Here is a 22,599-nt window from a genome sequence, read left to right on the forward strand (position 1 = left end):
TTTAAAATATTTTAACTCTAAACTTTTAAAATTAATTATCCATATTGTATTTCGATTTGTTCCAGGTAGTCAAGCTCCTATAGAATGAAAAAAAAATTTTTTATTTGAATTACTAATTTAACAGTTAATTTCCGACTAAGAAATATGATTTATTGTTTTTAAAGTCACGACTCTGTCTCCATAGAACGATTTTCAAAAAGAACTAAAATAAATTCTTTGGAGACAAAGTCGTGACTTTTAAAAAAAATTGTTATCAAACAAAAGCGACTTAGAAATTAAAATGAATTTCACGTTAAACTCCTCCTCTTAATTGAACAACGAATAAGTGAAAAAATTTGTATATTTCTGCGATTTTTTTCTACGATTTTTTGTGCGACAAAAAACTTTCTATGATAAATTTTGCCTTTAAAATTTTGGCGTCGGATAAATCACCAGAGAAAGAAGTTCTTTTAGGAGCCGTTAATGTAAAATTTATAATTTTACAAAAATGTTTTTATATAATCTACTTTCAATGATCGTATGTGAAACAATGATTAATATATAAAAATTCACACCCGACCAGAGGTATATGAAAAGAAGTAAGTTCAGGAAAATCCAATCTTTCACAGGATGAAGACCTTATGAAAAAAAAAATCAATTCAAGTTGTAGTAGATTGTAATAATTTCTAATAAATCTATAAGGTTCTACAGATAAAGAAAATTTTGTAGACCTCAAAAAGTAGGTAAGCTAAACATGACGGTATTATGCTTTCGTTTTTAGGTTTCAATTTTTAAAATTTTACCTGCTGATAGATTCTTATGTGAAACGCAACGGTTTTTTCACGACTTTTCTTCATGTTTTTTCTTCGCTTTGATGAATGTGTGTGTTTGTATGTGAGAGCAGGAACACATACCCACAAAAGCGAAGAATAAACTAGAAGAAAAATCATGGAAGGAAGTTGCATTTCACATAAGAATCTATCAACTACAGATGAATTCATGGAATACATAGACAATTTTTTTTACCAGGATAGTCAATCGAAAAGATCTTGCCTACGACCATCATGCGTTGAAAAGAAATTGTTCATAAATGATAATATTATCACGGTCCAGGTATTACCTAGTCCTATACAAACGGCTAAATGTCGCCTCTTATCCGCATTGGCGTGGTGGCGCTAGTGTCGATTTCCATTCAGTGCTCTTCGTAACTCTCGTCAGGGGCGGACGCACGCCGTGCACATGAATTTTATTTTATTTATTTATTTTCTTTTTTCCCTTTTAATATTTTTTCTTATTTCTTAAATTTCTTGTTTTTTTTTTATTTTTTCTCTTATTTTCTAATCCTTTTAGTGAGTTGTGGCTAATTATTGATGTGTAAAAAAATCATCTGTTTTTCTTCCCGTGAGAGAAAATCTTTGGTGCTCACCGAAATTTCTCCCGATTGTTAAAAAAATTGAAGTAAACAATAATTGTAAAAATTAAAATTAATATTTTTATAATTTAATTCCCGCAAAAATAATCTTCTGCATGGTTCATTTATTCATTCATTTATTTAAACAAAAATCATAAAATTATGGGGTCCACTCCTCTTAAAAATAATTAGAAAATAAGAGAAAACATTAAAGAAAAAAAAACAGAAGGAAAAAAATAACAGAAATTTTTTTACACGTTAATAATTAGAAAAACAAGAAATTTAAGAACAAAAAATATTAAAAGGGAAAAAAGAAAATAAATAGATAAATAAAAAAGAATTCATGTGCACGGCGTGCGTCCGCCCCTGACAAGAGTTACGAAGAGCACCGAATGGAAATCGACACTAGCGCCACCACGCCAATGCGGATAAGAGGCGACATTTAGCCGTTTGTATAGGACTAGGTAATACCTGGACCGTGATATTATTATATGACAGAAAAATCCAAAACTGTTAAAAATAAATTAATTATCTTACATAAAAAAAACAGAATTTTATTATTTAACTATTAATTGACAAAACGAGTTTACCTTAACAAAACGCTTTGTTTTAATAGCTACTAAAATAACTTCTATAGAGACAACAAAGACAAAATCGTGACTTTAAGAAAAGTGATTAAGGAAAAATTGCAATTAAGCTAAAGTCTAATCGGTTTTATGAAGAATAAATAATAAAAGTATTAGGGTAACGTGGCCCAATTCCGACCTCCTTCGGCCTTTTTTCAATCCGCTATTAATTAAAACTGATAAAACTTTAAATGTAGTAAGTTATAGGAGTAAAAGGAGCATTGAATAGGCTTTAAAATGGTAACAAATTTAAGAAATTTTCTTTTTGTTTTATACCTTTTTTTTCTCATTCTGCGCGGACCTTTGTAGGTAGGAATCGGGCCAAGTTCCCCAAGGCAAGATTAAAAAATATCCAGGACAATCCAATTCCTCAGCATAGAAAAAATTCGAAATCTTTAAACTTTAATCTACAATACTCATCAACTCTGGAGTGTAAAAAAAAATCGGCGGTGTTGCAATTAATTTTATTGTGGAACGTTAAATTAGTTTTAATTGTTTGGCTGAATTCTGAACGGAGGGTAGGGCGATGGTATGCAAAAAAAGAAGAAAGATTCCTCCCACTAAAATTAATCGATGATTGTAGTGGAAAATTTTGATGGTTTTAGTGGATAGACGATCCTTTATGCCCCCGAAAACCGGGTCAGGCTGCATTATGCAAAACATTTCCAATTGCTGTGGCTTTAGTGGCGGAGCACTCAAAATGCGGGGCTTTTGTTGTGATAAATGGGGCAGAGCAAAAGAGTAGTGATGGAGGTATTTTCAGTTGTGGGATCAGTTTTATTATTTCATACACTAAATAACTTCTTTAACTTCACATCATTGTTTTTTTCTTCATTTTTTTATTTAGTTTTATATCTTCAATCATTTTTCAACGTTGTTTTTTGAAGGTGTAATTATAATCCCCCACCTGTCTCTGTGAGCCCCCAATCATTTGCATAATTTTGCCCTGATTTTGGGAGGTCTCAACAGGTGTACAATTAAATGATTTTTTTGTATTCCTTAAACGTGATTATTACAAAATAGAGTCTCTTCTGTGACATCTCTCCAGCATTCTCTTCATACAATCTCCGCGCTACAGTGTTTGCCAAAATAATTATATTTTCTCTGTTTTTTCTCTGTCTTTTCTCATTGTGAACACTAAGGCTTCATCAAAAACCCAAATGTTTAATTTAATAACGCCATCATTTTTAGCACTTCTTCGTTTATTTTTTGTTGTTTTTGTTTCTAAAGCCATCGCTCAATGTTCATTAATATGTACAGAGTTAATAAAAATAAATTGCTGTACATTTTTTCTCATCTATCGATATGTCTTTTTGTTGTAGTGCTAATGCCCTCCCAAATGGGAGCCAAACATCTTCACAAACTCCATCTTCTCTCTCACCTGCGCGTACCTTTCCCACAAGACCTTTCCGGGTAGGGAAAAAGTACAGCGCACCATCACGAGACTAAATGCAGAGATTTATCTTAACTTTGGGCTTTAAATTGAGCTATATAATACCAATCAGCAAAAAATCATTTTTTTTTTGCTTTTGGGAATGTAATTGCTTTTGTTGATGCTTCACAACTCTCACTTCGTACGCAAATTTCTTGCCATGAACGTATAGACAAAAAAAAATAGATCTTCCGGGAAAGGTTCAGTGGAAAAGTTTATCGACAATTTCCACGAGAAGTTCCCATAAAAAAATTTCCCACGCAAAGAAGGGCAAAGAAAATCTCCTCGTCAAAAGAAAAATCAACAAACAAATGAAGATAAAACTTCTTGGAATTACATTCACCACCTAATTGTCTTGTCTTTCGTCTATCACATGATCTTAATTTTTAAGGTTTTTTTTTTCATTTAATTATTATACTTTCAAAAATTTTCATTATTACTCTTCAATTTAATATATGCAATTCTACATATTTTTTTGTTATCTACCGAATACTCACGATGCCTCTGGCTAAGGAATTCATGGCACCATTTAATTTTATTTTCATTTAAAATTATGTTGTTTTTTTTTATATTAGAATTACAATACAATTTTTCATTCATTTTTTATTTGTTATTACCAAATATTTATTCCTTAAAAATGTTTTCAAATACTTTTTTTTTTACAATGTTTTGTGTCTCGCAAAAGACGAAATTTTCTTGCTTTTCTTTTTCTTTTTTTTTAATTCGTTTAATCCGCTTAATCCACCCCCCGCAAGGGCTAAAGGAATACTCGAAATCTCTCATGGAATCATGCAATGTCTCATCGATATTTTTCAGCAGAATAATATTGGATTTTCTGCAAGAGTTTTATGCAATAGTTGTTCAAGAGTTTGTTCCACATGGAAATTTTAAGATTCTCTGTAATCCAAGGAAAATCCTCCTGTCGCTAGAGAAGAAGAGGAAATTTCATATGGATTGAGAGAAAAGCTTCTCAAAGATTGAACAACAGCTGACTTCTTAACATCTGTCCCAGAATCCCAGAAGTTTGTTTTCTTGATTTTTTTGCTAAATATTTATAGTTTATTTTGATATATATTTTGATTATCTTAATTTTTTTGTTTGAATTTTTACAGCTGTTGGATTTCTTTGTAAATTCATTTAATCAATAGAATTGATTATGAAGAAAAGGACATTATGCACGCAAGTTTCTAAAATTCATAATATTTGTTAACCCTTTCACGTATGCACGAAACATTGAAACATTCTGTCTTTTTAACCTGATATTTATTTTGTGGATGCTCGTTTATGATCTTTCTCAGTTGGATTGTGTTCTTTGACCTCTTCTACGTAAAACTAATGCATTCCAAGCTTGGAAAACCAAATAAAATAATTTTAAATTCAAAAAAATAGGATGTTTCACGTTTGGGTCAGAGAATGACTCAATAAACGCAAAAGGTTTCTTTTTAACTAATAAATGGTTTTTCCAATGAAGAAATGCATTAAATTTACGTAAAAGAAGACGTTTTTACGTAAAAATGCCTTCTGAAAGCATAAATAGAAGAAAAATTGTAATAAATAGACTGAATGTTTCAATGTTTCATTTCAGTTTCATTTAAACACGAAAGGGTTAAGAACTACAGCTAATTCACGTGAAGAAGATCTTTATAACAACTGTGAAAATATTTGTTGGAAAATTGCTCTGAAATCTGCCTTCCTGACAACTTTTCCGAGGAACTTTCCATTACAACTGTTTCAGCTTAATTAATATTTTTATATACATTGTGCATAATGTCCTTTTAACCTCAGATTTCTTATAATTTTTAACGTTTTTGTGCTTTTATAAATATTTTTATATGCTTGAAGTGTTTGAAGAAGATGGTAAAAAGCTCCAAAAATTCAATATATTTTTCGATTTATTTTTACATAAAATAAAATTCTAAAAACTTCTTAAACCTTCGTTTATGTGTTTAAAACCTAGTTTAAACTGTTAATTGAGCTAACTAATCAATGAATATGTGCTTAAAAACATTAATTTGCCACCCAAAACCCTTAAAACTGAGACAGAAGTGTTTGAACAATGCTGTGATTTTCCGCATAATCACTTTTCTCCTTGAATTTATTAATTAATGGAAAAGTTAAGAAAAAGTCTTTTAAAACTTTTAAGCCTCTATATGTAGGAGACATGGTGTCCAGGGACAGTGAGACAGAGAGTAAGAGCATTCCTTTCAGCCCTGACATCCCATTGCATTCCCCGAGATGACGAAGAACGATGCAAAACTTACAAATCTAATTTTTTTTTATGAAATAAAAGGAACTAAAATTGCTCTTTAGAGATGGAAATGTGACAATTTCCATCTCAATTTTTTTTTTGTTTAATATCATGAGAGAAATAATACAAATTTAATGGCAAAAAAAGATTAAATCCATGAGAAAGGAGTTTACAAAGAAGATGATGTTTCAATCTACTTAATAATTTACAGTCTATATTTGAGATTCTTGCAATGTCTGGCAATTCCTCTCGAAGGAAAAATTGAAAGAAAAATGAAAACATCCTGCTCTTCCATCTATTGGAGATAAACTACCCCCTCATGCCAACCCACCTCATCCCCCTGCAATTGCCATTTCTCCAATCTTACCTTTCGTGCAACACACGTGTGCTTAAAGTTTCTCCTTTTCTGGTAAACTTTCTGAGCTTTCACACACACACACAAGACGTACTACACCCCCACACCCCCCCAATACGTCGCATGCAATAAACACTTCTTGACACTTTTTCAATCTTAATCTCATCATCAATAAATTCCCCTGAAATGCTTGACTTTGGATGGATTGCTCACCCCCGCGCATCCAACACAAAATGGAGTTAATTTTGTTGTTGTTAAAACTTCCTTTTTAGAGTGGATAAGAGCGACTGAAGAAAGGAGATTCTTATTACATTTTCACGTCAATTATCGTGCTAGGCCCCAGGAAGTTCTCCTTTTGTGCATCCTCCAGCGACGATAGGGTCCTCCCCAGGGAACTCATCTTCTTCATTCGACGATTTCGACTCCAGATGCACACCTTCGTGTACAGGCAGACACGTAGTCGGTAGAGGCAGAACACGGCCAGGTGCACGATAAAGACAAAAAGAATCCCACAGGCGCTTATCACAATCGCCTTGCCAGGACGTCGCCAGTCCAGCAGTGGGTAGATACTCTCCAAATTTCTCCTGCAAATCAATACGCCCACGCAATTAGTATATATTGGGAAATTTTATCCAAACTAGGTCAGCTTAGGCTATTTCGTCGCTATATGTGGGGTCATTTAAACTAAATTCCAATATGTATAATCTATAGTTTCAATCTAAATATCTATAAATCCTTAAATGCATTAAATTTGCTTAACGAAGCTGTCAATTTAAATCAATGACACATGGTGTGCTTGTATACCTGTCAACAAGTGACATATAGATGCAAATTGCAATTTGTGCAAAGTACAAATTGCATTGACTAAATTATTATGTATATAATACATTTCGAATGTATATAATACGTTAAAATCAGTGTTTGTTTAAATATTTCTAAAATATTCTGTTTGGATGTATGTACCAGCTTTGGTAAAGCATATTAAAAGCTTTGCAGTGTGTTTGTCAATTTATTTTATATTTCATACCAGGTGTCTGTCATTTGTCAGTCTATCACAATTTAATAAATATTTTATTTTGCAAATTCCCTTTGAGAAATCAATGAAAAATGTTAAAAAATGTACGTTATAGAAATTTGACAGAAGCTTTTGACATAAAATAAATTTATCTGTCAGTTTGACAGCTGGTTTGACAGAAGTGTTTGACAAAAGCCTTCATCATTTAACAAAAAATTGTATAATTTAATAAAATTTAAAGCAAAGCATTTAATGGAGGGATTAAATTAATTTCCTCTTAACTCTCTCCAATCAGTTCAATCAGTGTGTGAGTACACAATTGATTTTTCCATTGAATTTAACAGCAGAGATAGTAAAGCCTTAATGACCACAATGAATGAGCTTGTTAGTTTAGCTGTCAATATTATCAAATTCATAATCATATAATTTCAAATTTCACCCATTCTGCTCACTTAATCTTGTTATAAATCGACAGAATTGATAGTAATATATAATCCTGAATATCATGATTTAATTTCAAATGCTTTTAAAGCATATTGTTTGGTTTTATAATGGGAAAAGATGAATAAAAAAAATGATTCTCATAAAATAAAATTGAGATTAGAGAAGAATAAATAAAATGGAATTATTATTTAATTCCCATGGCAGATTATTAAATTTTTATAGTCTGGAAAATTTTAAATATTTAACCCAGATTTATGTGAACTGTACATATGTATATATAACAGTACGTTCGGAAAATTTTCCTTGCATAATAATGGCAAAAAATCAATTTTCACGAAAAAATCAAATGGACTGAATAGAAAGTTTTGGTTTAGAATTAATTTCTCTTAACTTTGAAGTTCGATTTTGAGGAATTTCAGAAATTTTCTGGGAAAATTATTATATTTATTTATTTTAGACAGAAAGCTCATCTTAAATATGACAAAAAATTTAATTTTAACAAAAATCAAATGGATTCAATCAAAAGAAAAAAATTAAAACTTTTTACGTGTTTTTAGAATTTTGATTTGGAATTGAATAATAATAAAAAAAAATAGAATTGCGTTTTTGGCCAAATCTTGAGCAATTTTTGAGTAAATCTGTGTTAAAATATATATTAATTTATTTCATCGAAAAACTCATTCTAAAATAAATTAAATTTCCACAAAAAGCTTCATTGTGTAGATTTAAAAAATATATATATGAAAATAATCTAGAATTTTTATTTGAAAAAGAAGATAAAATTCTCCGAATTTTCGTGCCAATTTAAATTGTGGAAAATTGGAAAAGTTCATCGAGTATTTTTTGTTAAATCTTTAATCCGTAAAATTCAGAGACCCTTTGATGATGTCATGGATGAAAATATCCTTGAACTTCCCACCCTCACCATTTGCTTTATAATGTTAACATTGATAACAAAGCATCTCTGTAATGTAGATGTAATTGATAATGAGATGTTATGCATTGCATTAATTAGAAATCATTCAACTAAATTCACAGAATTGTGTCCACCAACAACTTTGAAGGTGAGCTCTTTGAATTTTCTCAGAATTTCCAATTATATTCATTTAAGCTAATGACACCCATTGGTTTCGAGAGAGGACAATGTTGGGCATTTATATCAGTAAGGGTGTCACGTAATTCATGTTTCGGGAATTTGCAATAATAGCCAATGGCTTCCACGCCAATAAATACATAGTTTAGATATGTATAGATATGTAATGTATTGATTGAAGTTGGCATTTCTGATATTTCCAAATTCAACCAAAAACTGAGGGGTGGGAATGAGCGCTCTAACTCCCCCCCAAATTGGCCACAGAATATGTATTATGTCACCTATATGTAGTTGGAATTATGCGGAGCTTTTGCGTGAGCTTTTGTTAGAAAATTTATTTGTATGTGGACAATTTGTATTACCTGTTTGTGCCACCGGCTAGGAAGTAGATGCCCGTGAAGATGGCATAGATAACCCCAATACCCGTGGTCCAGTACGCGTGTGAGAGCCGAATAGGCTGGCCCACAATTGCCAGGTCGATGAGCATCAGAACAGAGTTGAGAACGTGCACCATGAGATTGACAGCGTCCAATTTATTGATTTCTGCAATGTAGACAATTTCACTCGTTCAATCACAGCCATTTATGGTGGAAATTTTTGGACTTTCCCGGAATGCACCCACCGCCACCCCCACTGACTACCCTAAAAAAATAATTCATGAGATTTTCTGCACACCCACCCCATCAATTTTCCCCGATAAAACCAATAAATTCTCGAGTGAGTGACTCCTGATTCAGGCGCGAAGGAAGAACTGTGTGGAATCCCTCTAGTATTTTTCTTCAGGAGGATGAGATGCGGAAATGATGAGGCAGACAAACCCCCAAACAGATGTTTCCACGCTATGAACGAGCATCTGGGTGAGTTTTTATTGAGCTTTTTTTTGTGCACAATAATGTGCAATTTTGTACAAATTTCCAGGTACCTGGATTAATTAGAACGGAAGGTGAGAGCAGGGCATGAGAAAGGCTTTTATGAACTTCCACGGACTTTCAATGAGTATAGTTTCAGTAATTAGCAAAGGGAGTTTCCTGAAGGAGCTTTTGCAATATGTACAATACTTTACATATGTATACCATGTGGTTTAACTGCTAAGTAGGTGTATAAAATTTAATTCCGGGAATTTACTTAAAACTATAGCAAAGAAGCTCTGTGTGAGATTTTTAGTCAAGAAGTTGACAAAAGCAGTGAGTTGTTTAAATATTTTGGTTTTAGCATGAGTGAGCAATTGGAACAATGATTACAATTAAGTTGCTTCCAGGAAAGAAAACTTTTACAATTTCAATTAATGAGACTTCTCTTGTGGCCTTAGAATGTGGCTATGTTTGGAAGCTTCAGCTGATGCACCATAAATCCTTATTTGAGCTTTGGTTTTGAGAGCTTTTAAACTTGGGATTAAACTTGGATTTAGAGGAGAATTTAATTATTATTCCAGCGTGTTCTGTTATATCCTTTTTGGTGAGCTTTTATTCCGTGTGGAACTTATAAATTTTTCCTTTCTCGTTGCATTTTCACTGTGAGAAAAATGAGTTTTTTGACACTCTCTTAGCTTATTTTTCTTTCAAATTTCCCCGGAATTTTCTCTGTATTTTCAGGTTAATTTTTTGCATTAATGAAATGTTAAGTGCTTCTGTTTAACAAAACTCTTTAATTTATGCACGAAAAATGTGAGAAAATCTCTCATTTGAAATTCCCATAAATTGTCCTTTTTGGGAAGTTTTTACCTGGATCATGGACAATGGTCCAGTAGCAGATGGTCACAATGAAGGAGTAGACCGTAGCAATTGTATAAAGCACCCAGTACATTCTATGTGTTATCCTCGTTTTCGCCAATCGCTGGATTTCTGCAAAACAGCAAGAAAGAAATCATAAAAGAATGTCCTTGCGGCTGTCTCGATGGTAAATTTACTAACCAAAATCATCCCTATCCACCATCATTCCCTGCGTAACGATCCAAGCTGCTAACCAGGCTTGAAGGGTACAGGCCAGTAGGGCCCAGTGCGTGAGATATATCCACCATTTTGCATAATGATGCTCGTAGTGTTCCGTATCGGACCTCCCGATGTCCAACAGGGAACAACTTAGAACTGCTAGGAAAAGAATTGCCGCCAACCATCTGTACAGCAGGTAAATTATCTTCACCTGCTTACTGGTTTGCCACTGAAAATATTTAATAGAAAAAAACGTGAGAAAGTCTTTTTTACTTCACCAAATAAATTATCTCCCATAAAACTTTAATGGAGTTTGCATTGGTCGAGAAAGCTCTCGCAGAAAAAAAAAGCACAATAAACCTCTTTTGAAGAGCGACATTGACTTCAATGTGCAAGAGAGGTGATAAACACGGTGAATGGAGATGTGAGTCTTCCTCCTGTGGAGCCACTCAACAATACCACCACCCATTCTGCCCATTCGGTTAATTACTCAAATGTGTGGAAACTAACAGTTGGGATCAAGTGATGGCTCAAGGCGGGGTTAGGAGAGTTTAATTTGGATAATGTTCCAATCAATGGAATTGATACAAGAGCTCAAATATATTGGGTGTTAGAGCAGAATCAAAGGTATAATATTAGTCAGACCAGAAGCGATAAGCAATTGACCTTAAGGTACAAATCTTTTGCTTCAATGATTATGTTTTTTTTTTCTTCTCTTTCAAATATTAAGCAGAAATAGTGTCAATTAAATGCAATAAAAATGTACAAAAGACCTTAAAATTAACGTAGTTTTGGCAGCATATGCTTTTGCTAAAATGCCAACAAAAAAATCTGCGGCAGAGAGAAAATAAATAGGGCAATGGGGCAGTAAATAGAAATAAGCTTTTGCCGTTGGCAGAAACATCTAAAAGAATAATTATATTCGATTTTATTTTTTAAAGAGTCAAATAAATAGCATAATTGCTATTTTTCTGCCAAAGGCAAAAGCTCAATTAGTAGAGGAAGCAGTAGAGCTTTAAACATTTAAGAAGCCTACAATATTGTTACGGCGGGAGTTTTTGTGCCGTACGATTCACCCTGACGAAAATGTGAGACGATGAGACTCAGTGAGGTAGCCGGAAGGAAAAGACTTCAGATTAACTCAAATGAACAGATTTATTTCAGGCTTCAATTTATGTGCTGTACAGGATGAGCTTCGTGCTCTGATATTTCGCTGTTGTTCTCTGCGACGGCGCAGGATAAACTTCTCAAATCTAGATGTGCGCTCAATTTCCTCTGGAGACTCAAACGATGGGGCAGCTTTCGTGATGATGTGAAGATGATGTTCTCAAGGCGCTCTAGCGATGCGGGCGTCTCTTGATGATCTGTAGAAAAGATGATGGTGTGCAGATGTTGATGTCAAGGCGCTCTAGCGATGCGGGCGTCTCTTGATGTTCTGTAGCAAAGATGATGGTGTGCAGATGTTGATGTCAAGGCGCTCTAGCGATGCGGGCGTCTCTTGATGATCTGTAGAAAATGCCCAGAAGGGAGCTCAAGCGATGCGGGCTTCGTCCTGATGGTGCATCAACGATGTTCTCAAGGCGCTCTAGCGATGCGGGCGTCTCCTGATGATTGTAGAAAATGCCCAGAAGGGAGCTCAAGCGATGCGGGCTTCGTCCTGATGGTGCATCAACGATGTTCTCAAGGCGCTCTAGCGATGCGGGCGTCTCCTGATGATTGTAGAAAATGCCCAGAAGGGAGCTCAAGCGATGCGGGCTTCGTCCTGCTGGTGTACAAGCGATGTTCTCAAGGCGCTCTAGCGATGCGGGCGTCTCTTGATGATCTGTGTTGATTTCTACGATGTTCTTGCTCGACCCGATTTCGGGGAGACTTTGCTGTGCTGGGGATGATTTCTTGCTCGACCCAATCCGGGGAGACTTTGCTGTGCTGGGGATGATTTCTTGCTCGACCCAATTCGGGGAGACTTTGCTGTGCAGCTGCTTTGTCCCTCGTTGAGAGCTCTTGAGGTGGGTCCTTGGAGGACCTTCCTCGTTGGCGGCGTACCGCTGAATGCGTGCAGATCGCTTGCGTGCACCGCTTATATAGGCACTGCGGCACACGGCGATCCTTCTTCTATTTCACTCCCTCTCGTTGTCTGGAAGTTTCCGTCTGCGTCACTGTAGGGTGTATCTCTTTTGGACACGGAGTGACGCATCTTTCATCTCTCTCACTCGTTGGCAGGATATTTGCTCGCTGGCTTCTCAAAAATTGGCGGATATTGCCAGCGAGTCAAATTAATTCTTATTAGTTGAAAAATTATGGAAATTGTAAAAAAATGATTTTCGCGAGGAATTTCGGCAATTTCGTAACACTCCTCCCCGCTTAGCCGTGATCGTCCCGATCACGCTTATGGCCGTGTATCAGCATTAGGCCACCGGGAGAAATTGCCGCGATTTTGCTCTGCCTTGCAGTTGGCAGTGCGTGATGTAGGTGAGTTTGTTGTTTGTTGGCCACTCATATAGGTTTTGGTGGGTGTCCTTTCGGGGGAATCGTGGGTTTTAACTGTAGCAGTATGGAGAGCGGGTGAGCCAAACGAATCTCCTTCTTGGCGAGGAACTTCCTGCAGCGGTGTTTTTTTCGTTGTCTTTGCTGGTGAATTTCCTTCTGCCACCATCCTTACTCCTCTTTCTTCTAGATGCTCTTCGGGGGTAGGCACATCGTCGGAGAAATAGGTGCTGGACGTGGAGATAGCGTCTGATGTTGGGACACACAAACTTTCCAGTCTATGAGTGATGTGTTGCTCTCTGTCGAGGAGGTATTGAATCTGTCGGGATTGTTCAAGTTGAACATCCATGAGTTGCTGAATCTTTTCTTCCGTATTCCGAGAAACTTCATTAATTTTCTGGAATAGTGCTTCCTTCAATGCATCCAGCATTGCTGAAATCTCACCATTCTCAGCATTCGTCATTGTTGGGTGTTCTTGGATCCCACCGCTGCCACCAATTGTTACGGCGGGAGTTTTTGTGCCGTACGATTCACCCTGACGAAAATGTGAGACGATGAGACTCAGTGAGGTAGCCGGAAGGAAAAGACTTCAGATTAACTCAAATGAACAGATTTATTTCAGGCTTCAATTTATGTGCTGTACAGGATGAGCTTCGTGCTCTGATATTTCGCTGTTGTTCTCTGCGACGGCGCAGGATAAACTTCTCAAATCTAGATGTGCGCTCAATTTCCTCTGGAGACTCAAACGATGGGGCAGCTTTCGTGATGATGTGAAGATGATGTTCTCAAGGCGCTCTAGCGATGCGGGCGTCTCTTGATGATCTGTAGAAAAGATGATGGTGTGCAGATGTTGATGTCAAGGCGCTCTAGCGATGCGGGCGTCTCTTGATGTTCTGTAGCAAAGATGATGGTGTGCAGATGTTGATGTCAAGGCGCTCTAGCGATGCGGGCGTCTCTTGATGATCTGTAGAAAATGCCCAGAAGGGAGCTCAAGCGATGCGGGCTTCGTCCTGATGGTGCATCAACGATGTTCTCAAGGCGCTCTAGCGATGCGGGCGTCTCCTGATGATTGTAGAAAATGCCCAGAAGGGAGCTCAAGCGATGCGGGCTTCGTCCTGCTGGTGTACAAGCGATGTTCTCAAGGCGCTCTAGCGATGCGGGCGTCTCTTGATGATCTGTGTTGATTTCTACGATGTTCTTGCTCGACCCGATTTCGGGGAGACTTTGCTGTGCTGGGGATGATTTCTTGCTCGACCCAATCCGGGGAGACTTTGCTGTGCTGGGGATGATTTCTTGCTCGACCCAATTCGGGGAGATTTTGCTGTGCAGCTGCTTTGTCCCTCGTTGAGAGCTCTTGAGGTGGGTCCTTGGAGGACCTTCCTCGTTGGCGGCGTACCGCTGAATGCGTGCAGATCGCTTGCGTGCACCGCTTATATAGGCACTGCGGCACACGGCGATCCTTCTTCTATTTCACTCCCTCTCGTTGTCTGGAAGTTTCCGTCTGCGTCACTGTAGGGTGTCTCTCTTTTGGACACGGAGTGACGCATCTTTCATCTCTCTCACTCGTTGGCAGGATATTTGCTCGCTGGCTTCTCAAAAATTGGCGGATATTGCCAGCGAGTCAAATTAATTCTTATTAGTTGAAAAATTATGGAAATTGTAAAAAAATGATTTTCGCGAGGAATTTCGGCAATTTCGTAACAATATTAAAAGGAAACTTGAGGTTTAACTTTTTCACATCCTCATAAAATATAGAAACGTTCAAAAAATTGATTTTGATACTTCTTTGTCTAACGTCTCTTTATTTAGCCTAGAAAAACTATTAAATTATTTTAGTTCTAAAAAGTTGAATATTCTGCTTTTAGTTCAGCAATAAATATTCATAGAAATTCAGAAAATATTTATCCACATTTTTCTAGGAAATTTTTTTCATTAGATTTTCCTAGAAAATTGTGGTTAATTATTTTGTAAATTTCTAAGAAATTTTATTAATTAGTCTGAATTATTGAAATTAGTTTTTTTTATATTCAAAATGTTAATGCATTCGTTAGTAAATAGCTAGAATTCTCTTCAAAACGAAAATATTCGTGTTTTGCAGTTAAGAAAGTAAAATAAAACTTATCCAAAAATTCAGCTTTTCAAAGCTTTTGGCTATTTGTTAAAAATCTTCATTAGCACACTGAAACATTGTAAAGAAATTTTCCGCTTTCAAATTTTCGCAAATGAATAATAAACATACAAACTAAAAGCTTTTATTCACAACGTAGCGGGAAAATTAATAGAACTACTTATTTATTTTAAAAATGTTCTTTGACTTCAATCGTAAATATTTCAGGCTAAGGATGTTTGATTTTGATGATTTTAAAAAGCTCTAAAAGCTGCATTTTTCCTCTTTTTGAAAATTTTAAAATTATCAAAATCAGCTAAAGGGTAGACTTTTGACTGTTCTTTAAGTAGAGCTATGTCAAAAATTGGACGTTTGCTTCAACGGTCAATTAAAATTTAAAGGATGAACCGATTTCCAAAAATCTACCCTCTATGTATGCGATTTTTCAAAATTAATCATCCACAACCTGAGATGTTCACAATTGAAGTCAAAAGTACTTTTAAAATAATCGTATATGGTTCTATTATTTTTCTCACCACTGTTTATCTTTGTTTTTATTTTCTTTTGCTTTTTTAATCAACCTAATTATTTTTAATCAATCTAATTATTTTCTTGTTAGAAAAATAATTTTCACGTATTTTCTTGACAATCTCCAAATGCAACAGCAACAACAATATCTCTCCTCCTTCCCCGTAAACTCTGCAGCATTTCTCATAAATTAGAATGAAGCAAAAATAATAATAGAACAATTAACAAAGAACGTTTGTTTCAGGAAAAGAATATAAAAAAGATAAAGCTGGATAAAAATGTTCTCTTATGCTTAACTAACAAAAGCTTTTTCGCTTTTTCACATTTTCCTCTTTAACTTGTGTGCGCTGATAAATCGTCAACAATTTGTCTTTTTATGTGTTGGCAAATTTCCCCATCTTTTATGGAATTCAGCAGCTCAATAAAATTCGTAATCTATCACTATAAATCTATAATAAAACTCAATCAATTTCTAAACCATCATTAGAAAGTCTCTGCAATGTTGCTGCGGGATTTTTATTGAGCGAAGAATAATGTTTTCCCTTATAGTGTGGAGAATCTCTTTGCATTCCTCCAGAGCAAGACGGATTCTCTATTAATTTTAGTTTTTCTAGGTTTATGTTGGATACTTTTTAACATGCAATGTCTTTGTTATTTTTTCTCTTTTAACTACCTACATATTACTTGAAGTTTATGCTCAATTAAGGCAGAAAGACAAAGTTGTTTGTAAAGAAATTCTCTGTAGGTTGTTTGGAAAAAAAATTAAAATTCTTTGCAAGTTGTTTAGAAAAAGAATAAAAAATATGTGGAGGATAAAATATTTAATTAAAAACACTGCAGCATAATTTATGTGTCTTTTTTAGGCCTGGCGCGGGAAGTGCAATTAAAAACCCCAAATAAATCAGCAGCGGGGGAAACGGGATGCGCCCCCTGAGGGGGTGTACCGGCGACTATAGGCGTGTGGAATTATTAGGTTATTCATTGAATAAAATAACCCCAATAAATCACGCGGAAAATTAATTGGTCAGCAGAGTGTTGCGAGCGCGTGGCCGTGCTATTGACTTTCGAACCAACACTCAATTTGGTGCAGATTAATTGGGAGAAAAAAGAAGTATTTTGTGTGTGTTTATGGCCCGCGGATGCTGCAAAATTGGGAATTTACCATGGAATTGCTGAATGGGCATACAGAGAGAGAGAGAGAGACGCGCGCGAAAAAAAATCCCCCATAAGGTGATTTACAATGCGGATCCAATAAATTAGGACAGGAGAGTGGTGGGTCCTTCAATGCTGAGCGTGGGAATGGGGATGAATTTATTTATGAGAACTTCCTTTGCTTTTCAGGCAATTTCCTCTTTTACTCTTGAGAAATTGCTAATTTATGTTGTGAAATAACTTTTTTTTTGTGTGTCTGTTAAGAACGGTGCTTTTTGCCATTCCTAAACTGTTTTGCGGAGCTTTTGCCGGAAAGTTGGCAAAATATGCACAAGGCTGCCGTGTTTTGGCTTTCCCCGATACTTTTTCAAATTTTATCTCATTTTTCTCCCATTGACTGGGCTTTTCAGCAAAGATATTTTTTTTCTCCGGCGGCAGAGCTCTTCATCAGCCAATTTGGCTGGGAATTTAGGAAAATGTTTTTCAAACTAAATACTGCCAAATTACATGAAGTTTGCGAAAAGCAAGTGAAAATGCAGATGGAACATTAAAATGTAAAAGCAATTGTACATTCAATGGCTCTTCCCAAAAAGCACGATGCTCACTTTATGAAAAGGGAAGGACTTGTGAAAGACATTTTATGTTGTACTTCGCCCCACCCCCTTCACCACCCCATAGCTTGAGGAGTCTGCAGAATGTTTGACTTTCGCAGAACAAATTGCATTTCAACGGAGTACAAGGGACGGGAATGTGTGAGAGAACGCAGTGAGATGGAGATTATTTTTAAATACACAATAAAATTATTTTTACGGAAATTTCTACGTAATATGTAATGTCCTACTTAAATGCGTTAAAATGGTTTACATCATCTGGCTGTAGAGAAAAGTTTTTGTAGTATAAAGAGGGAGAAGTTGAATGAAAATTGGCTGGATAATTATAGGATTTTGATGACTTTTTTTAGGGAAATATTTGAATCAATTTCATTAACAAAAAAAAAGATTTTTTTTGCATCTTCCTTAATTGGCCAAAAATTGAATAAAACTTGATACAATCGAAGGATTTTTTTTAAATTTAGTAATTTATTCCTTTAGAGTTTGCATATAATATTATTTTAACCCTTTCGCGTTTTTTGGATCATACGCTGACCAAACGTGAAACATTTTATTTTTCCAATTATTTATGAATTTAATTGTTTGTCCAAGTTACAAATGCATCAAATTCACGCAAAAGAGGCGAAAGATGTCGTTCTGACTGAGAAAAGTCCTCTGAAAGCATCTAGACAATAAATATCGTGATTAAAAAGAATTAAAAAGAACTCATGTTTCAATGTTTCAATGTTTCACGTTTCAATGATTTGCTGTTTTTAACTGACGTCCACCTGATTTCCATTTCCATGTCATTATACGACAGTTTTCATCCCAAATTAAAGCTTAATTTACTCGATTAAAATAAAATAATGGATAGTTTGAAAAATAAATTTTGGTAACTTTCCTGGAAAATTCTCTTCACTGTGTATCTTCACTCATTCTCCCTCAAAAACCACCCCCATTTTGCTCCATTCAGAAACAGAATCAACATCCCATTGGGGAACATCCCCCAAAAGGATTGTTGAGAAAATGTTCATAAATCATCCCCCCTTTGACATTTTGGAGTATCTTCTCCTCACCTGGCAGAGATAGAAATTGTGCCGATGGACCTGATCTGGCTCTTGAGCTGGATCTGTGTCCGGAAAGCAGCTATTCCATATTTTGGTCACCATCATTCTGCAAGAAAAAAAAAGAAGAAAACCCCATTTATCGTTAATTCGTCATTGAGCAATTAATTTTATTTTTTTTTGTTTCAAGTTCAAGATTAAATTGTGTGTGAGAAATGGAATTTTATGCAAAATTATGTAATTCTTGAGAACCCATTGCCCTCCCACAGATAGCGCTGACCCCGACTTCATATTGAAAGCAGTTTATGGGTGAAGATTGCCCCCATTGATGACACAACCACAATCTTGCATTTCAATGCACTTCCATCGTCCACTTGCATGTTAAATTGATTTATGATGCACGCTACAACATGGGGAATAGAAGTGCAGCATCGTGTTCAACAGACTTGCCCATTCTTGGGGAATTCTTGGAATTGACATTGGAGCATTGAGATTATATTTTTCTTAAGGATTCCCTCCCAGGAAGGATTTCAAATAAAATACTCTCAATACATCCTTCCAAGGATAAAAAATGAGACGTATGATGGTTCTTGGAATAAAATTATGATCAAAGCTTTCATTTTACAGGAATTCAAACAAAAAATGTTTTATTTGCATCTCATTGAAGATTGAAAAGTGAGAACACTTACAGCTACAAGATAAACTGCCAAAGGGAGGAAAATTAATTAATAAACCGTTGGGAAATGTAAGTATAACTGGGAAATCAGCAGGTGAGACAGGAGTTGAGGTATGAAATTAGTGAAGAAAAACAATTTTATCTCGTACAAAGAAAATTCCCTGGAAAATCATCATGCAATATGGAGGGAAATCTTAATGAACTTTTGAGTGAAAATTTTATGAAATTCTGCATTTTTGCTATATATATTTCCATGAAATTGGGAATTTTGAACTTTGAGAATTAAACTTTCAAGAATTTCGATTTTCCATAAAATTAATTTATTATTAAATATATGTACATTGTTTTCATGGAATATATAATTGGATTATGTACTTGGGATATTAATTTATAAATATTGAAAATCTTAAAGCAGGACGGAGTAAAGTAAGTCAAGGTGGTGTCAAGTAAATGTGATTTTTCGTGACTACAAGCAGGGAAAATTGTGAGGAAATAAATCAAATTTTTTGAAGGTTTTTCTTAAGAAATTTTCCCAATAATATTTCTTCATACTTTTGTTAGGAATTTATCTTAAACTTTGAGGTAGGAAATATATTATTTTACTCGAAATTGTCTAACCCAAAGCTCTCCAAATCATATTAAAATCTCCTTTTCATATAAAGCTCCAAGCTAAGGCCCAAAGCCGACCACTTCTGTATCACATTGTTTCATCCTTTAGCATGTTGGTAGGATTGGTAGGTAATCTGTAATCACCCAACAAATTGCTTGTTTAGCAAATCCTCTCTCCCTTTGAAAACTTTCCTTTAATTAAGCCCCAACTGCTGTAAATTCCTTGAACTTTTGGATATCTATGAAATTGAATCTCTTTGTTATTTAGCCTATTAAATAAAATTTCTCAATTTCAACGAAAGTTCACTGGGAAATGTGAAAAGCTTTTTGAAATAATTCTGAATTGAAGGAAACTTTAATTCGATCTTTTTTTTTTTCAAAAAAAAAAAAAGAAAAATCCAGTAAAACTTGAATGCGATATTTGAATGCAAAATTGAATTTTATGTGAAGTAGAGAAAAGCAATTTTATTTTTTCCGGTTTGATGCAAAAGCTTCGAGCATTGAAAGCTATTTGGTGCACATGTGACAAAATCTTCCTTCAACCGTGGGGTGTATTTAATTGAATCTTGTGCCTGGGTAATTCGTAGAAGCTCTCGGAATATCTCACACTGGGTCACAATTGCGGAAAGGAATTCACGTTTATGCCATAAGCGACAGTTGGAGTGCGAATTTAAGTGGGAGTTTATGGGTTTTGTGGATTATTCCTGCCTACATTGCTGACGAAGCTTCGGGGAGTCTATAAATTCTTGAGAAATTAACGTGGGAAACGCGTGGAAAGCTTAAAAGCTCTTCGTTCTGTCTAAATAGGTCAGAAATTAAATAAATAAATCACAAAATGGTGATTATTGAAGCAAATGACTGAACACAGGAAAAGCTCCTTCTTCTGTGAAAATCAGACCTTCAAAAGGAATTTTCCATATTTTTTTAAGGCTTCATGACAAAAACTTTCACTGAAAACAATCTGCGCATTTAATTTATGTCATTGCAGCCTTAATGCATAAAATAATTTTCCCAACTCATATTTACCACCAAACCACCGCGATTATATACAATGTGAGCTCCTGCGGCAGGACAATGTTGCCATAAATAACATCCGAAGGAGAAAACTTAAATCACGATGAGGGGATTATTTTGTGGTTTCGAAATACTATTCCCGCATTTTCTTCCCACACCCCACAAAACCTTCTGCGTTGTACTGCGGAATTTCCGCAATCGTTGCCAGAAATGTGGGCCATCCTCTCACGTTGAAAAAAAAAGGAGCTTTCACACACACACACATACTCAACCCCTGCGGGAAAATATTTGAAGTTCCTCCACAATATTGTCCATTAATGTTGCACGACGCGCTTCTTGCGCAAGAATCAGAGATGAGGTGTCATGTTTTGCAAAATTCAATGAATGGCACATTCCAAGGAGGTTTTCCTCGCCCCCGAAAAATTCCCCAGGAAAATCAATGGTTTATGTGGCATCTCTCCGCCCACCCGCTTGTCTTTGCACACGTAATTTCCTCGGAAATGAATTCGTGTGGACAGTGGAGTGGAAGAGTCGAGATAGGAGGATGCCCATCACCCCCGCCCAAGCCTCTGTGGAAGCTCCTGCAATTAATCAGGACAAAAGCTCTTGCTCTCTCGTCCTAAGCAGAAACAGCTCTGGGCGAAAATGAGGAATAACATCCACCATGAAATGCCGACGAGTGTCCTCGAACGTGAGTCCGACACTTAATTTTTTTCCCATTTATACCAGAAGGGTCCTCTTTCAATGTTCTCCATGCATCGTAAATACCGGGGGCGAGTAACGAGACAGCCATCCAATGAAGTGGACACTCAGCGCGAAAAGGATTTTCCGTGGGAAATGCTCAAACATTGATTTTCCGTACACAAGGGGCGTGTAAGTTACAAGAACTTGTGGCAAATGAGAATAAAACAGAATTTTTGATTTTTATTTACATTTCAAATTTTTGAGCTTTATTAATTCAATCAAGCTCTAACAATTATTTTTCAAACGGATATTCTTTTTGAATTATTCTAAGCATTTTTAATTCATTTCTTTCTTTTAAATCCTTTAATTTTGTACGCATAAATTCTTTAATTTCAAATGAATAGAATAATTTTTATAACCCGAGGCTGTATTCTCTAAGACTGAAAAACTCTCATGGTTAACTTCCGAAGGCTTTTTGCAGGGAAAAAGCGAGGAAAAATTCACGTGAGCTTGATCCTCTATTAAAAAAAATGCATCCGTGATAAACTTCCGTAAGTTTTTCCCGGTTTTCACGTTTTTGTTTTAAAGCGTTAAAGCCTTCAAGAGTTTGTCACGGGAGTTTTTCACTCTTAGAGAATTCATACCCTGGAATAGGATAATAAGAAAAATGTTTTCATTCTTTTTCCATGAATTTCATAAAAATCATCTCTTTATTTCTAAGAATTTTTAATTTTTCTTTCTTCCAGACTTCTAATTAATATTCTTTTTCAATTTCCTTCTAGAAAATGTCTGCATTCAGTGAAGTTTTTCAGCGGTGCTGCACTGTTATGAAAATCTTTCAGCTATTCAAATGAAAACTCGTAGTTGTGTGCCCCTGTGCGAAAAAAGAACCCCAGAAGGAAATTGTAGCTGTAGCAGAGAAAGAGATGAAGAAAAAAAATAAAAAGAAAATTGTAATCAAAACTCCTCATGCGTGAAAATTCATGAGGAAAAGGCAATGGGAAATCTTTGTATTAACTCCCCCGAAAAACACTGGGTGAACCAAATGGAGCCAGCCGGCGTGTATGAATATTAAATACAAACACACAGTCAGTTTTTCCCCTAAATGGGAGCCAAAGAGGAACATACACATGAGAATCAATATTTTCCATCCTTTTAGC

General features: G+C 35.5%; 5 protein-coding genes across 12 annotated transcripts in view; 1 reads left to right on the forward strand and 4 right to left on the reverse strand.

Annotated features, from left to right (window-relative positions):
• Nucleotides 1–22,599, reverse strand: part of LOC129789858 (serine/arginine repetitive matrix protein 1-like) — a 982,101-nt gene that overhangs the window by 402,813 nt on the left and 556,689 nt on the right. The gene's annotated exons all lie outside the window — the stretch shown is intronic.
• Nucleotides 1–22,599, reverse strand: part of LOC129791241 (fatty acid synthase-like) — a 1,176,504-nt gene that overhangs the window by 72,720 nt on the left and 1,081,185 nt on the right. The window lies entirely within an intron of this gene.
• The window catches only part of LOC129789856 (glutamine-dependent NAD(+) synthetase), a 932,624-nt gene that overhangs the window by 72,720 nt on the left and 837,305 nt on the right, over nucleotides 1–22,599 (reverse strand). The gene's annotated exons all lie outside the window — the stretch shown is intronic.
• Nucleotides 1–22,599, forward strand: part of LOC129789960 (pupal cuticle protein) — a 1,201,887-nt gene that overhangs the window by 35,408 nt on the left and 1,143,880 nt on the right. The gene's annotated exons all lie outside the window — the stretch shown is intronic.
• LOC129789933 (protein rolling stone) overlaps nucleotides 2,773–22,599 on the reverse strand; it is a 40,694-nt gene continuing 20,867 nt past the window's right edge. The window contains exons 2-6 of the mRNA XM_055827066.1: nucleotides 18,469–18,565; nucleotides 10,514–10,760; nucleotides 10,325–10,444; nucleotides 8,966–9,146; nucleotides 2,773–6,635 (exon numbers count right to left, since the gene is read on the reverse strand). Coding sequence (XP_055683041.1) covers nucleotides 6,359–6,635; nucleotides 8,966–9,146; nucleotides 10,325–10,444; nucleotides 10,514–10,760; nucleotides 18,469–18,564 — 921 coding nt within the window. The 5' untranslated portion in view covers nucleotide 18,565 and the 3' untranslated portion in view covers nucleotides 2,773–6,358. The remainder of the gene's footprint in view (nucleotides 6,636–8,965; nucleotides 9,147–10,324; nucleotides 10,445–10,513; nucleotides 10,761–18,468; nucleotides 18,566–22,599) is intronic.

The sequence above is a fragment of the Lutzomyia longipalpis genome, chromosome 2, assembly GCF_024334085.1.
Source record: "Lutzomyia longipalpis isolate SR_M1_2022 chromosome 2, ASM2433408v1".
Classification (NCBI taxonomy): domain Eukaryota; kingdom Metazoa; phylum Arthropoda; class Insecta; order Diptera; family Psychodidae; genus Lutzomyia; species Lutzomyia longipalpis.